The following is a 17551-nucleotide window of genomic DNA, read 5'->3' as shown; positions in this document are numbered from 1 at the left end:
AAATACCTGATCTGGACAATTTCTACCTTCTCTAAAGCCAGCCTTCTCAGCTACCACGATGTTGTCAATTATTATTCTTTCTTATTTATTGGTAAGATAGCCTCTAACAATTTATAATATAGACTCAGCAGTGATGTAGGATGGTAGCTAACAAAACATTTGTCGTCGTGAGTTTGCCAGGTTTGTGTTTTTATTATTGTACTCGTTCATCAAGGATGATAATTTTACAGAGATCAATATGCTATTATAGAAAACCTTCAGCTGCTCTTTAGTATTCTGGCTGCAGTTCTTCAAGAATTCAGGGTAGATCTCATCTGTACTGGGGACATTACATGTTTTGACTAATGAAATTACCTGATCAATCTCCTCCATATCAAAGGGAATTGAGAATTGCATTCTCTGAGCAGCATATGACTTATTCATAGTCAGTTCCTCTTTGACTTTCCTTCTGAAAAACTTATTTCTCTTTTAATTTAGTCACATCAACAAGCCTAGTAACAATATTATTTAGAATGAAGGTTGCTTTTCTTTTAATGTGCTTCTCAACAAGGCCAGGCTTTTTTTGTTTCAGTGTTGGAAGTTGAGTTTTCCCTTCCTCCATGATCTATTCGTAATATGAGCCTGTATGTATGATTTCTTAAGATCCCTTGGGATATTCCTCTTGACAGCTCTAATAATAACTAACGAATCTATTATATTTTTTCACACACGGCTGTATCCATCATATATTGCTATCCAAGTAATTTGTCCTAATTTGCGTTACCAAAGTTCCACCTTAGTTTTGGGTTTAATTTGACAAATGAAAATGTTAGGCCTATGATGGTTTTAACTGGCTGATGTTAAGTGTGAGGGAAGCTGTAGAGGACGTATTGCGTAGCTGGTAGTGATATCCCATTGTTATTTTTGGTAACAAATACTAGGTATGGGACTGTAATCCTTTTCCCATCTTGCAGAAGAGAAGGTCCATTGGTTTTTTGCATCTTTTAAGTGTAAGTTATTAGAGTCCACCCATCTTTCAATAGATTCACCGTTACTGTCAGTTTCTTCATAACTACATAAAGTGTAATTCAAGTTACAAAAATAAAAAATCACCCAATGTAATATGTGGGTGGCTGGGGAGAAAAGATCTGATTCCATCCAAGCCACAGCAGGTGGCTTATACAGATTTTTTACTTTATGATTATTAATATTTACTGAATATTTCCGCTTGTACAAGAAAAATGAAAGTTCAGTTAGTGTAGGTATTTCTGAGGTAAGCCCTACACCCGAAACATACTGTTACCAGAACAGAAATTTGTATCTTAACGAAAAGGTCTACATGCACTGCCTTAATAAATCCCTAACTATTAGTCTCAGAGACGTAAATGCGGTGTCATTTTATAACTTAAATGGTCAGCTCGCCGGTACGACTGAGTTTGCGTCATCGGCGGAGGGGGCACAGCGCAGATCGACTAAAACTTGGCGTTCTCAATCATTTCCATTCAATGTAGCTCACAACTTTGTCGTGATAGGGCGGTGATTCGTGTTTAGAGTTTGTCGATATAGATCGATTTAAGTAATAATAAAGTGTATTTTGGACAATATTTTTGTGTAAAAGTATAATTACTCAATGTATTACAAAAAAGTATAAGTACACAATGTTTTGTGTAAACATATAAAAGAGTATAAAAATTTAAAATGTTAGCCTCAGCCCGCGAAAAAGCTAGCCGGAAATATAAATTATGAATATCATTCATAATTTAAAAGGGGAGGTTACGGACCGCGCACAGGTACCCCCAATGTCCGGTGCCGAGCGAACGAGACTTTCGGGAGCGTCGTAAAGCTGGCACGGCGCGCTCAGTGAACGAGTGACAATTACAGACCAGTGTTGAACAAAATTATCGTCGATTAGTCGAAATGTACCGTTTAGTGTCTGTTTTATGTTGAAATTAAATTTAGTACGCGATCAATGTCTCGTTTTTATTTCAATCCAATCCACTAAAAGTGACTCCTTGGCGTACAGACCCACCAATTTATCTGTAGTTGGACAAATAAAGGAACTAAAATTTTCCATTTGAAACTTTCAGTTTTGTTAAAAAAAACAAACGATGTTTGCTCTCCCATTTAACTCTGCAGATAAGTTGGTCGGTCTGTAGCTCGGACGAACTTCGTCCGAGGTCAGTAACGTTAAACCAACGGCCGTGCGCCCCGACACAGCCCCAGTCGATTTTTGAAAATATATTTTAAAGGTCTACTTTCCTATAAATTAAATTCTTTGTTCTGACCTTCTTTGTATTTTTTCAGTAGTATCCTTTAATTCATGATGAATTTGACGCATACTAAATCTAGCATTTTTACGGATTTTTAAGTGAGGAATTTGTGCGGTGTATTCACAAAAAGATACTTTACATAATTGTTAAAAATATATGAACTATCATGATATTGTAACTTAGAAATAATAAATGAATCATTTTGTTCTGTACAATTTCTCTTTTTAATTCAATTAAAATTAGACACGTGTGAATTATTATATTTCAGTTTTTGAGTATAGATATTGTTATATAGAAGATGTGATATGGTATTATGGATTTTTATGGTGTAGTCGTTATCAACTTAAAACTGGTTTCATTTTTTTATGCGCTTATACAGCTCATAAGGTCTCTGGATATATACCTGAATATCTTATTTAGCGATAGGCATGTAAGCTGGTATTGCTTACTACAAATAATCATGATTGTGCGATGAAGTTTTTTTAAGTAGTTCTGTTAATAGATATTTCAAAGGAGTTTAAATGCATATTGACGTGTTTTCATTTTGTAAAAACCAAATAAGAGCTATCTTCGTTCAGCTTCACCTTTTAATTACTTGTTATTTAATATGAGAGTTTATTTTTCATATTTTGTTTATAAGGTTTCTTTATTTTTTGTCAATTTCATCTGTGGTGAGCTCTCAAGTGTGTTGTTAGTGTAGCTTTAGCGATAGAGGTTGCTATTCTACTGCTTCCATATTTACTGGGTAATTCCTCAGGTTATCTTTAAGAAAAACATAATGCCTTTTTCATAGAGTTCTATCTGCCTGAAAGACAGTAAGTTTAAGCAACCTGTTCACTTTCCTACTTTATGCACATTGATACAATACTTATCTTATTGGATTCTAGATATCAGGATTATCTTGTTTGTCGGTGGACTGGATTGATTGAATTTAAGGATTTCTTTTTATGTTTCTTTCCTGTTATCTGTATTACTGGAATGACTCTCATTTTGTCTTTTTCGGTTGATTAAACACTTAACGTTTATAAGTTGAGCTTAGGATTTCAGATTGAAGTGTGAGGACTTAAAAATTTAATTCCTTCTCGATATGGGTTTTATGATGGAGTACAATTTAGTGATATAATATGCTATTGCTTACGCATTTTGTAATATGTTATCCTAGCAAAACACATATTCTATAAAAGCTCAAATTTTTGAACTCGTTCTCCCAAGGAAACAGGTTTTAAATCTCAAACTGATTTGTGATATAAGACTTCTATTGAAACAGATATTTTGTGTGCTGTGTGAAGTCTTCTGTTGTTCTTTTGTTACTGAAGCTACTTTAGGAACAGAGTAGGTATCGCTTTTTTAACATTACCAAATAATTTTTTTTTTTTTTTTACATAGGGTGCACATTTACAATTTTATTTTGTAATTATGTCGACGATTTAATAATGCAATAATCAAATTTCTTCGGATACACTATAATACCAACTGGCGTTTTGAAAAAAATAACTGCTAATAGGAGGTCTGTCTTATTGCAAACGTCAGATCGATCGAAAACCTTCATAGAAAAAATAAAAGTTTCTGCTCCGTTATGACTTTCCAAAATATTTGAAAGTAATTCCCATTGTCTTAATGTTTAGACAACACGGTGTCAAATTTTTTATTGAACTCTTTTTGAAATCTGGTACAGTTGTAATAGTACAAGATTGAGATATGGTAATTCCGTTTCCCGGTTTTACTAATTGTGATAATTATTAGCTGTTCTGTAATCCGAGACCGAATTCTAGATCAAGTTTGGCATTTTCCCGCCATTATGAAAATTTCATATTTCTATAAAAGAAACCGTTATTGTGCGTTATGTACTAGTTAAATTTTTTCTACTTTTATATTAGAGTAGGACATATTTCCAGGCAGTACTTTTTTCGCTCTTATTTTTTAGCAGATTTCCAAAAAAATTGGAAATCGCTACTGCGCTGTATGTATAAGAAGTTTAGGAAACATTTTTCAATAATAATATTTACCCATAAATAACATTACCAATAATAACATACGTACTGTTAAAGAATCGTAAAAATATTGTTCTTACCAATTTTTAAGCTCACGATTTGTTTTCTATTTTATGTATTCCTTCCCGGGCAGGATTTTATCTGACAAACTTCGACTTAATTTTTTGAAGGATACGGTTGGATTAACGCAAATTCAAAGATAATCAAGTCATGTATACTCCGCGGTAAATGATAGTGTAAAAGTATTTTCTTGGGATTTGCCAGAAATTGGAAAATGTTTACAGATTGATTTTTCTTATAACGCCGAAATTTACGACTTCGCAGTTTTATATAGTTTTTATTATTATTAGCTACCTAAGTTGATTTAAAAATTAAGTAATAACTTATCGGCTTCTTTTTTTGGTCTAGTGTTGTTTAACAGCGCCTGCGATAGTAAAAAAAACAGATGTTGAAACCGATTTAAACACGTGGAATATTATCATTTTCACTATTATAAACGAAATGGAAAAATTATAATTATTTAAATGGAATTATTAATATGAATGTCTTCAAAAAATAAAAATCATTTTTTCACTCTTTTCCAGTTACACTTGCGAGATGAGATTTCTGGAAGACCCAACACGCTAAATAAGCTTGGATTTTAAATCGCATTATTAAGGGTTTTTGTTCGATTCGATAAGTGCACGCTTCTGTGTTAATAGATTACATACTCTGTATATGAAGTCGACGAGGAGGTTGTTAAAACTAAATATCAGCATCTTTTCTGAATAAATTTATAGAAGTGAAACGAGTAGAAACTTTTATTTTATGAATTGATCATGTAATACCTTATCTTTTTATCGACGTTGTTTACGTTATAGAGATAATATCTTCAGACCGAAACGCGAATCTTATTTTTATTTTCATGATTAATTATTTACCTTCATTTAATTGATCAATGTATACCACTAAAATCCGGTAGATTTTTTAAGATTGGTGATTTTCTTAATTTTTTTTATGATATAAATTATGTTCTGTGTGAATTAAAACTTAATTTCATCCGGTTGCTTGCTGTAAAACTGACAAGTCTTTCACTCACGTATATGAATTTTGCGAATTTGTCTTTTATCGCAGTAAATTATATTTAACACTATTAAAATATATTTGTTAAATACTAAAATAGAATGCTTCTTTCTCGAAAAAAATGATGACATTGGAAAATTTTTATGATTCGTATTCGCAGAATAGTGATGTATCAAGCTGATTAAAAATAAATTTTATTTGTACAACTTATCGCATCTTTCCGGTGAATTTCATAAATTGTAGCTAAAATATTCAGGTCTGTTACAAATAACTTTGGTTGCTTTGCTATTTCTTTAAAAGAAAAAAAGATAAAGCCGGAATTCTCGCTTCACTGACACCTGTTTGTGGTCGTTTAAAAACCCTATAATTAAACAATGCGGTTTGGGGTTAATACTGTTTTTTTCGTTTCAATTGTTGGTTTCCGCTTTAAATTTATTGCAGTGTTAAATTCAAGATTTCAGTTCAACATTTCTTATTTAATGTGAGATTATGATCCGCATTTAGAATCTGTACGAAAATTACATAAGATTTTTTCTAACAGTTGTAATTGGGATCATAATGTACCAGCAGTAAAATTTTGAATTATAGAATCGCTCCTATTTGGTTGTTTCAGTAAATTTTATATATATAAAACTTTAATAGGCTTTTAAATTTTGTTTCCGATGTTCAGGACTTAATTTTTGTTTTGCTCATTGGTGGGGAGTGATCGGTGTGAGGTGCGAATATTAATGAGTGGGTAGCCGAGGTGTCCCGGCCTCGATATGGGGGTTGGAATCCATCCTACATTCACACGTTAACATAAATAAAATTTATTCACGCGCACACGCATGTACCATATATGGTTCTCTGAGCCGGCCGGTTTGATTCTTTTTGAGTTAGGTGGAGCATATATTGCAGAGAGGTACCTTCTGTCTCCTGCCTACATGTGTTAAACGGAGTAGGCAGTTGTTTTGAACAGTTTCGCCCACAATATGTATAACTATTTCATTCTGTTTTCATATAATCTATTTACTGTTCGTACAATCAGTATTCTATATTTTTGGTGGGGATGGAAGCTAGGCAAGGCAAGGTCTTGTCCGGTTGTGCAAAGCTCAAAGACCTCTCTCACGACTAGACGCAGTCAGTGTGCGATCCGTACTCTGGTATCACTCGTCGGTGTCAACGGGGCTCGTCCACAAGTAGTGCGATCCGTGACTTTTTATCTGTTAGTTCCTCATTATATTATTCTTTCTCTCTTCAGTCTTTTAATTGATTTTGTATAACTTTTCATATCGTATATTTGTTTTTCATACGTATACATTTTATAAACTATTAACATCGTTTGCTTATTGCATTCGTTCATTTTAACGATACTTTTTCACTAATGTTATCTCGCACGAAAAAGTTTTTATTTACTGTATTGTAATATAATTAAGTATTACGCGCGGCTTATGGGATTTTTTTTTGCCATATGCTATTTATAATATCTTACAGTATGAGTAACAGAAGGCCTAGTTAAATGTCATATCTTCGAAGGGTCCACATTATTTCGTTATCAATTTTTTTTTGTAATTATTTATATTTTGAAAGAAAATTGTTATCAAACAGCTATTTATGTATTTGTAATGTAATTTTAATTATATTAAATAATTAATTATTGTTATTTTAGGACGATGGTTGAATTATTTTTCAATTGCTTGATGTTTAAAAATTTATTTCTGTCGCTTAAAATAAGTTGTATTTTTTTTTTTAATTTTATCTAAAAGTAAATCTATCTGAATTGATGAGTTTTATTTAATTAGCATTTTAAATATTTAATTTTTAATTGTTTGTTGTTCCATTCGTTCATCAGCTTCTTTTATAAAGCGAGACTTTAAGATTTAATTGAACTAAATAACCGAGGTATTTTCATTTTATTATTCTTCAAACATTCGTTTAACTCGGTTCTCAATCAGGACTAGTTTATTCACAATTTCTGCGTCGGCCTACATTTTAGGATTTGTAATTTTAATATAAATTATAAATGGATGTAATTATTTTTTATTTAACGTCTAAAAACGATAAATTTCACTATTTATTTCCTTGATGTGGTATGCTTTAAGTGTTGTTTTCCGTTTTACTTTTTCGTGTACCTATTAAGGGATGATAAAGTTATATTTTTCGGCTCGTGTTCATTTCATTAAATCGCATTTATTTTTAAAAATAATGTTGCTCGATCAAAGTCACTCTTTTATTAATGAAAAATAATTATTTACGTGTATGATTAACGCTTATTAATCACATCTCTTAGATCGTCTACTGACCGTGATTAGAAAGTCGCCCGAGTTCTCAACAGTTATACGAACTAACAAATCATTACTAATACTGTTTAACAATAATAATAATACTAATAACATAAATATGGTTAACGATTTTAATTGTTTTTTATTTGGCGAGCTAACTTGCCGGCTTAATGTCGCTTCGCGATTAATTTAATTTTGTCTTTATGTACTAATCCCTCAACGATGTTGTAAAAACGTTGTCGGACAGTTGATTTTGTCTACCGTCGTTTTTAATTTTATTTTTATGATGAAGGTATTCAGAACTGTGTGGTGATTGTTTTTATAAGTGATATTTATAAAGATAAAATAGTAACCGGTGAAAAAAATCGATTGACTGAACGAACGCCGGTCGATCGAGAGCGATTAAAGTCAACGTTATGTCGACGCAAGCTTACTACAAAGATCGACTGGGATTCGATCCGGCCGAAGCGTTGAACGATCAGACTACATTCGATAAATCGAAACAAGGATACGAAGAGAACTTATCCAAGTTCAAAGGTTTGTGGGATTTCTTTATCGAATCTATAGGTATGTAAGATTTAATTAATATAAGCACGCACTGTGTGGCTTCGTGTGACGCCTGCAGCTATCAGTAGTCGACTGCTATTTACTGACATTTTATTACAGCGATGTCAGAATATCATGATATTCAGTGAATAATGCTTCGATAATGATTTGCCTATTTGATGTGCAGTAAATGCAGTGTGAAATTAACATGCATAAAGTTCTTTTTTAAGTTATATATTGTTTTTTCAAGGTTTGATTTGCTTAAAAATCTCTACTTGTACTTAAGGAGACGTTTTCTTTATATAGGCTAAGTAGAGTTTTGTGTGTTGAATTTCTCTCTACACCCTTTTTTATTAGCTATAAGTTTTCTTCCTGTTAATCAGTTTACATTGTTGTGTAATTTATCCTTTTTGTGTTAAAACTTTTACAGTTGTGTTGTGTGGTTGTGTCATACTTCCTACGTTGTGTTTACTGTTTTCTTGTGTTAAAATAAAAAATGAAGATGATAATTATATATTTTTGTAAATTATTTTTTGTGTATTTTAGCGAATAGGGCGTGACTATTTAATATGTATGGATTATTTTACTAAAGTAGAAGACAAGCTCAGAACTACTTCTACAACCTAGTGATGAACCGTGTCTTATCATTTCTACCATATTTTTGTAGTGTCGAGTAAATGCACAGTACATAGAATTTGATACCGTCCAGTCGCCCATCACGTTATCAGACATTAGCCTACCATATTAAATGTTAACATAATCTTGTTTAACAAAACCGGAGTCGCGTTACTTTGAAAGCAGCTGTGGCATTACAAAATTAGTTTTGGTTTGCGATATCGATGACGTACAATAATTTACCTTTAATTTTGTTTTTATCTAGTTTATTGATTTATTTTTGTAAATTAAAACGAGTCGTCTGGAATCCATTAAATAATATTTTTTATGGTTAAGCGTTTCTCGTCGCCCTGTAATTCGTAACTATGCGATTATTTTTATTTATTATTTTTACTGTTCTTTTGTCAATATTTTTAAAATTCGTATTATTCCCTCCGTATGTGCGTCTGCCTTTCTGAAGAATTAATTCACTGTGATTCAGTATAAGGAACAAGCTCTAAATTTAATGTCGAATTTTGTTCGCGTATGAGGTATGAAAACTCGATTTGTTAGATCATTTACGAATTGTACTTTGTGTGTTGAAAGCCGTTCCGTGATTATTCGATTTTCTGTGCAGTATCGACTCCTTTTACCTGAAAATTAAAATTAAAATTTGATCGTTCTTGAACTCTTCGGTATTTATGTTGACTGCATATTTAATCATTAGAGCCTAATTTGTTTTCGCTCGAAAAAGTAGTTATTTGAATTTTTTTATTATTCCACATAACTCACTCTCCTACAGTCTAAAGTAAGACTCGGCTTAGCTTTTCATTGCTAAAATTTTCTGTTTTCCTTTTTTTCAGTCTCGATTTCCATTTTGACGATTGAATTTTACCCAACTTTACGCTGAAGTTCACCCTAGAACTTTGAAACAAAAGCACTTTTAATTAAGCACTTTCAAATCAAAAATAAATAAACATATGAATTGATGTTACTAAGCTTAGACCTTAACTCAGACCGTTGTGTGTCTCAGTTTCATTAGTTGATAATCAATCGTGCACAGAAAAATCGTGTTTACAGAGAATCGTGTCACCGAAAATCGTTCCTCACAACAGCTTTTTTTAGTGTCGAGCACTGATTCTAATTAAGAATTTAAAATTAAAATAAACATTTTTCAGAATAAAATAATTTTACTTCATCAACCAAATGCTGGTTGATGCCCCTAAATTTTCCCCCAAAAAAGAAGTTTTGAGTCTTAATTTTATTAAGTAACATCATGTTATATTTGGAAGTGTTATTTATAATACAGTCTCGACTCTGTTTTTGGTCTTTTTGCAAATTTTACATTTAACGAAATGATCAGAACGTGATTCGCTTTTAAGTTGCTGCATTTTGTACGACATGCATGGTTAAAGAAAAGATAGAGCTATTGGAAATTGCTAATCGGTGGAAAGTCTTTTAAGTCAGCAAGTAAAGTATATTGATCAGCTTTTTACCATAATGTTTGATGGTCTTCAGCCGAAAATCGGTATTTTGTTCGGTTGAGGTAATTTATACGTTAGCTTTTAATATATTTTTTTGTCTTTTTTTATTCATTTAAACGTAAAATACTTAAATTTTACGAATACGACATTTAAATATATTATAATGGTGAAATGCAAATTTTTGTGCTCGTGTGTGTTGAGACTGGTAAATTTGTCTTTCTAGCACGTTTTTGAGTACTTATTATTGTACATTTTTTATGTACTGGACAACTGATTATCTACCAACTGTCAGATGTAATTGAATAGTGCAACAGATGCTTGCAGAAAGTGAATATTCATGTTTCTAATGAAATAACAGAACCATTTTTATGTCGTTGAAAGATATTTAATGAAATACTCATAAATGTCTGTTCTTTGAAAATACCCGTAAATCCGTGTCATTTGGGAATCGTGTAAATCTTTTACAATGCGGTCGGTTGAAAATATTGAAATTTTTCAATCCCAGCCTTTTATTATTAATATAATGTTTCTACGTAAGTTCAAGATTTCCCCTTAACCAACTAGTTGAGTGGTTTTGATGATTACTTTTAATTACGTTGAGGAAGCATCCTGGTCGGTCTCGTTGAAAGTTTTTAACTGTGTAATATTATGTGGTCTGGTATCATTCGAAATTCAAAGTAATTAAGCAAGAAAATTATTTGGAAACGTTAGGTAGAAACATAATGTATATTTTTCCATTACAGACGACCTTAGCACATGTTTATGAGTATAATTACGTCTTTCCTTTGTATTCCTTTTTATTATTTGATTTACTAATTTTTTTTTAAACTCGAATATTGTCCTTGCGTTATTTGTGAACAGATTGTTTTCATTCGGGCTCCATTTTCTGTTGGCATTTTACATTTTATGTTGAATCGACCTTGAAAAAAATAACTTCCTTGAAAACTAAAATACATTTTCAATTCTTCTTTTAGTTTATACTTTTTAAAGTTGGTGCCATAGTAGGGATAGTACAGCTTCAACTTTTATAAATTAAAATTTAATGAAGAATCGAAAAATGGTGTTTTTATTGCGGTTGTTTTTTATATTCCATAATACCTTGAAATCAGTAACAATTTCAGAAATACTTTTAATTGTCAGCGTGATTAATATTTAAAGGTTTTGAGGTGCTACAAGAATTTTGTTTTAGTTTTATTTAAATTATTTAAGATGTATTGCATAGTATTAACTGCGTTTGAAATTATACTCGTGTGTGTGTGTGTGTGTGTGTGTGTGTGTGTGTGTGTGTGTGTGTGTGTGTGTGTGTGTGTGTGTTGTTTTTTAACCATAGAGAGAGATTATTGGAATTTATTTTACTAGGCTTTCCCTGAGAGAAATTATAGTTTTTAAAGCTATTTCTTACTAATGATTATATTTTAATAATCAGTGAAGAATTCTTTTGGTTTTTATTAAATATTTGCTCGTAAAAACGTTAATTATTATCATACTTATTTTATTGTTTAAAAATCTACCTTTTTAATTAATTTTATTCTATTTATGTGTAAGTTAAGTATGTACCGGTTCCGGTACCATCTGCTCGTTGTAGAAGTAACAACTTTCTACAAACACGATCTTAATAAAGTAAATTGTGTTGGAGGTTGTTTTGTTTTAAATTCCTTCCAGCCCCAGAATTTTCCTTTATGTTGAGTGCTGAATTAGCTCGTTTCGTATCATTTTTAGAAGTTATGCGGTTGAAGCTGCATTAGCGGTGCGAGGGAGTATAAAATCAAATGATGATTTATCGTAAATTGGTTTGGAAAAAATTTCTAAAACCTTCTAATTATGTAACGAAATGTTTTGCTGCAAGCCTAACGGTATCACAAACTAAATACACACGAATTATGATCTAAAAGAGAGAAAGTATCAGCTCACAAAGATAAGGACACACACATAGACATTTTACCCCTACTTAAAAGTTAATACCCTGATTTAAGACTGCTATTTACTCCCATTTAAATGTTTAAAACTGTGAAGAACAGGTAAGATAATTGTGATCGTCTGACCTTTCTCTTTAATTTGTGACCTTTTATTAAAGCCTTCTAAGTGTGGTTCTTCATTGAGAAAGAAATGCGAGATTTTAGTTGATTTTTTATCGCTGGATGAATAAAAGCTTAACTAAATCTAAGTATTCAGCCAGTTTACTGTTACTGAACAAAATATAAAAATTTTCTTAACATGGCACCGTTGGTATTTTATACAAACTATAAAAACAATAAAACCTTTATTGTTTTTATAGTTTAAAATATAGGTAGGAGGTAGTCTTTATATATATATGTGGGCACAGACGCGCCTGATTATTCCTCAACTGTAGTGGGTAGGTGTTCTGTTCATAATCATTTTGAAGTGAATTGATCTATTGTTTGCATTTTTACAAGTATTGTAATCGCGAAAAATTTCGGTTTTCAGGTTTTTTAATTTTATTAAAATTACTAACATAATTTACTTATTAAAAAATACAATTAAAATAAAAAATGGAAAAAAATTAGCGAAACTTAAATCTGCTTTATTAAAAAAAATTGAATGGAATTTCGAGCATTAAAAGTCCCGTGAGATTATTAAAGTGCCATTACCTAATATAAAAAGCATATATGTTATGTACTGTGCCACAATTAGGTTCTTAATGCGTAAGGCGCTCTGTAAGGTATTTTCTGGTTTTTTTTTTAATAAGCTCCTGACATGTCCTGATTGTCTATCCAGGACTTTTCGGAAGGTCTTAAGGTTTAGAATTTGTACTGTTAATTAAGTCTTAATACTGCTATTAGACTATTTTATGTATTTTAGACTACTGTTATCAAAATGAATGCAATTGTAACTTCAGATGTACTAGAGTACATTTATATTCGCTAACTTGAACTTATTCCGGGTCGATATAAGATTTTTATTAATCAAATCGATTAGAACTTTCAGTTAGTGAAAGTTTTTATAGCTTTTTAGACGAGTAATTCTAGTGTAGAAGAGAAAAATCCTGTTTTTTATTTGTGTCATATTAAAAATCAAATATTTTAATACTGTAGGATGACGTTAATGAATGCAAATTTAACAACATTCACACGAATGTAGTAATGATAATAAGAATGTTGTTGCATTGTAATCATATTTATTCTTTTAAGCTTATCCTAACTGTATTAAATATGATTGTAAAATATATTTATGTGTATTTTTTATTGCCGTTTGTGGGTAGTTTGCCTTAATTTCTATTTTTACGAACTTGTAAGAGTTTAAAATAAAATAAATTGATTCCTGTGGTTTTTCCTTTCTGGCCTTGTTAAACGATTCTCTTTTAATCTTAACGTAGCGTTAAACCAAATTGAAATCTATATATCTGTCTTTCTGTCGGGAGTCTGGTGAAATTAATAACAGCAGAAATTTTTAAACTTTTAAGGGTGTTGGTCAGTGATAAAGTATAAAAAAAAGAAGATATTAACTATTTTATTTCTATTAATTTACAAGGTTGCAAAGGTATAGATTGTCACACCGATGAGCAAGAGATAGTTTTAAAATAGATTTGGTAATTATTACCTTCAAGTTGGTACGTCTACGCAGTTAAAACTTCGTAAACATGAATAATTATGCGTTGACGGTAATGTAGATGAAACGATACTCTTATAGACCATAATGATATAAACGATACTCCTACATTATGTTACTATAATACAAGAGTATCGTTTATTTTAATTAAGCAGTTAGCAAAATATATTTTATAAAATTATAAAATAGCTGTTTACTGTTGCGTTTATCACATACAAGTTTATAAATTGGCCAACGGGGCTGGTCTAGTGGTTAACTCGTCATCGCAAATCAGCTGATTTCGAAGTCGAGAGCTCCAAGGTTCAAATTTTAGTAAAGATAGTATGTTACTTTTATAAGGATTTGAGTACTAGATCGTGGATACCGGTGTTCTTTGGTGGTTGGGTTTCAATTAACCCCACATTTCAGGAATGGTCGACCTGATACTGTACAAGACTACACTTCATTTACATTCATACATATCATCCTCATTCATCCTTTGAAGGCTGTCGATGACGGCCACTAATTAGCCGTCTTTAACGGTGGGAATGAGGTTGGTGGTCGCTTGAATGTTTTCGTCACCTTCTTCAAAAAGTGATCGTCTCTTTTAAGGGGAGGCAGACTTTCATTATTTTTTAAATGATTCATTACTTTGCTAATTTATTAGTGCTTTCAATCTGCGAGTCGTCCTGTTCATTGCCGTAATTGTCAGTACAGACGAGTGATCCGACGTGGAATCGCAGTTATTTTTCACATCTGTATAAAAGACGATACTCCCGAACTGCAAATCCAACAAGTCAGAATCTTCGTTGGATTTGTAGGCCACTAATGTCGGTTGAAGCTCAGAGATAACGTGTAGTCGTATCTTTCCGATAGACACCTTTAAAGTCCTTCCGCGTGATGTTGTAAGCCGTGACCCCCAGAATACTTTCTTCGCGTTCCAGTCACTTCCGCAATGAATCAGCAACCAAGTGAGCTAAAATATTTACAAAACATGTTACTGATTACCGTGTGGCGAGGGTGATACTAATTGCTGATTGTCTAAGAGGCCCTAACCAGTCCAAGATCTCAGTCGAGGTTGCCTGAATGTGGACAGTGCTGGGGGTGGAGGGAGCTGACTGTGCCGTAGTTCATTTCTTACCACAATTGCAGTACCTCCATGTGCCCTGCCATCTGGATGGTCGGTTGTGTACACTGACCAGTCTGTAATTTTCAAATAGTTTCTGTTAGTAAAATGAGTTTCTGATGTAAGGATGACTTCTAGCAGTTCGCAGAAAATCACCGTCTCCAGTTCCTTCCTTCGGTTCATTACTCCATTGGTATTCCATATTGCTATTTTCAGGTAATTTCTCATCAAAATTTTTTAGAAATTACCTTTTTTTAGCTGACCCAGCAGGTTCCCAATCTGTTGAATCAAGAAATCAATGTTGCTTGATAGCTTTTCAAATTTATCAAGTGTAATTGAATTCTTATGATCTATTCTCATTACTACTTCAACTAAGGATCAGCGATGAAGATTGAAATGCTTATTTGGAGTGTTATAGGTACTATAATTCATATTTCTAGCTGTCTTCTTTCATAAAGACGAGAAATCACCATGGTCTAAGTTGTACAATTTGTCTCTCGGACCCTGGGATCTCATAGGAATGTTCTTCGGAGCATAACTCAATTCTCTTTTCGTTCTAGGATCTCTTTATAAACGTTGCAATTTTTATAGTTGCAGGGTGATCCTTATGGTATAAAGCACAAATTACTGGAGTACTTTATGTCTTCTGGCAGTCAGTGGTCCTCTGCCCTCTGCACACTTCACTCAGTGATATGGTCTCATGCAATTATTTTTGGTGTGATCGTACTGCTGACACCTCATATATTGTATAGTTCTGGAGTTCTGTTTGGGGTTCAAATCTAACACGACAGTTAGCTACTTATTTCATTCCGAACACATCACAGTTATTATTCCTCGGTTCCATGTTCACGAAAAAAGTGGCCAACGGCTCTTTTGTTACTCGGTGGCGACCGTTTACGACACTCCGAACTTTGTGCGCCTGACTTTCAATCTCCTCTATATCTTTTAGTGGGATCGAATGGTGAAGATTCTTTTAGACCACCCGAAACGCCTTCTCATCACGTCTTGTGAAGGTACGTCCTATTCGCGCGCGCAAGCTATTTTCTCTTACCACACGAATTATTTTCTTGTAGCTCTCGATATCCTTCGACAGCTGTCGAAGTTGTTTATTCTTTATTATTCTTACATTGTATTCTGTCTTATCCACCACAGATTCCAACAACTCATATAGCTTCGTAGTATTCGAAATACCATATAATACTATTGGAGTAGGTTTAACTTCTTCCTCTTGTGGAACAGTGCTATTGGTCTCCTCCATCGACAGATGATGTGAAAGAAGTATGTCGTTTTCAGGAATTTCGTTTAGTTTCCGTTAATGTGCGTAATAGTGGTAGCGTTATTCCATGGCGGATTGACCGTAATGGAGTCTATAATATCACAATCACTACTACTCCCCGAGGAACCACCCATATTTTCTACGATCTCATCTCTCATCAACTTCCTTCACGATGACTTCAGTGGATCTCTTTTGGAACAATTTAATGGTCCACGCTCTCTGTTTACCTGCATGTTGTTGTTAATATTTACTTTTTCGCAGCTGTTTGCTGATCGGTCGCTATTTGGAACAGCCTGAAGCTGGTCCATAGCAACGCTTCGATTGCTAGGTTATTTAGTCTAGCCTGGGCCTTATACTGCCTAATTAATTAAAAAATAAAATAAAATTCAAACAACATAAATCTTACACGTTAATGATTCAATTTCTAAGTTAAAATCACAATCCTCATAATAAATCGCAAAATTAAAAAAAATATTTATCAGACAACCATTTATCCATAAACTTACTCACAATAACAGCTGATACATAACTCGGTGTAATCTAGTGTTAATTTCTTTTTCAATTTTTTCAACCCGGTTTCCGAAGGCCAAATTTTGCTACTATTAGGTACGTACTTCGTTTACAGCTTTTATAGTTTTTTTTTTATATCTGCAGAAAAATGAATTATAGAAATTAGAAAGGATTAATCAGTATATTAAAACGATGCGGTTACCCTATATAAAATTTTCGCGGAATCCTTAGATGTATAAGAGAAAATCCATCTTTTTCCAGGTAATATTTAAAGATTACCTAGCTGACAATGAATAATGGCATTTTACCTTTCTTCCCCAACTGTTGGGCGATTGCCAGAGCGCTTTATATTTTTTGACCAGAAAACAGAAACAGTTTGTTTCCTTTTAACTAGAACAAAGTGATTGATTTCAGTGCGGTTTTCTCGAAATAATTTATTGTTCCTTAAGCAAGGTTATTCTTTAACCTGACCCCCGTAGGGGAAGACACCCTCCGCCAACCCCTCCGTTTAGCTGTTATGGGCTTTACCGGAGGTCATCTTTGAAACCTCGGCTTTTGACATATTCCAGTGCCTCGACCAGGATGCCACCGATGCGAATGCCACGAGTTACATTCCCACCGGTGTACTACTAATTAATGAACTCAAAAACAATTTCACACTGCTCACCGAGTCTTAAGTAAGACTGAAAAGGCCTAACTAAACAAAGGAACTGAAACTACATATCCGTAGAAGGTAAAAATGAGTTCAACACGAAACATAAAAACGAAACGCTGTTGAACTATCCAAAATTAAGTTCTGTTTTTGGAACAGTTTGTCACGTGTTTGTATTTTCAAGAGTTCTCGGTACAATCATGGCGGCCAGCGATATCGTCAGCGTCGATCTTCCGTAGGAAGTGTACTTTCGG

The 17551-nt window shown here is 32.8% G+C and overlaps 1 protein-coding gene across 30 annotated transcripts in view; it reads left to right on the top strand.

Moving 5' to 3' along the window:
* Nucleotides 1-17551, top strand: part of shot (dystonin-like protein short stop) — a 644960-nt gene that overhangs the window by 143022 nt on the left and 484387 nt on the right. For 18 of the 30 annotated variants that reach the window (XM_075363532.1, XM_075363600.1, XM_075363543.1 and 15 more), the window contains exons 1-2: nt 6384-6506; nt 7856-8130. The exons of 5 other annotated variants lie outside the window; for them this stretch is intronic. In XM_075363532.1, coding sequence (XP_075219647.1) covers nt 7980-8130 — 151 coding nt within the window. In that variant the 5' untranslated portion in view covers nt 6384-6506; nt 7856-7979. Of the gene's footprint in view, nt 1-6383; nt 6507-7855; nt 8131-17551 lie in introns of those variants that run through there. 7 more of the 30 variants (XM_075363691.1, XM_075363456.1, XM_075363710.1 and 4 more) reach the window with 4 other exon arrangements.

The sequence above is a fragment of the Lycorma delicatula genome, chromosome 1 (assembly GCF_047948215.1).
Source record: "Lycorma delicatula isolate Av1 chromosome 1, ASM4794821v1, whole genome shotgun sequence".
NCBI classification, from domain to species: Eukaryota; Metazoa; Arthropoda; class Insecta; order Hemiptera; family Fulgoridae; genus Lycorma; species Lycorma delicatula.
This window is presented reverse-complemented; position numbering and strand designations above follow the sequence as displayed.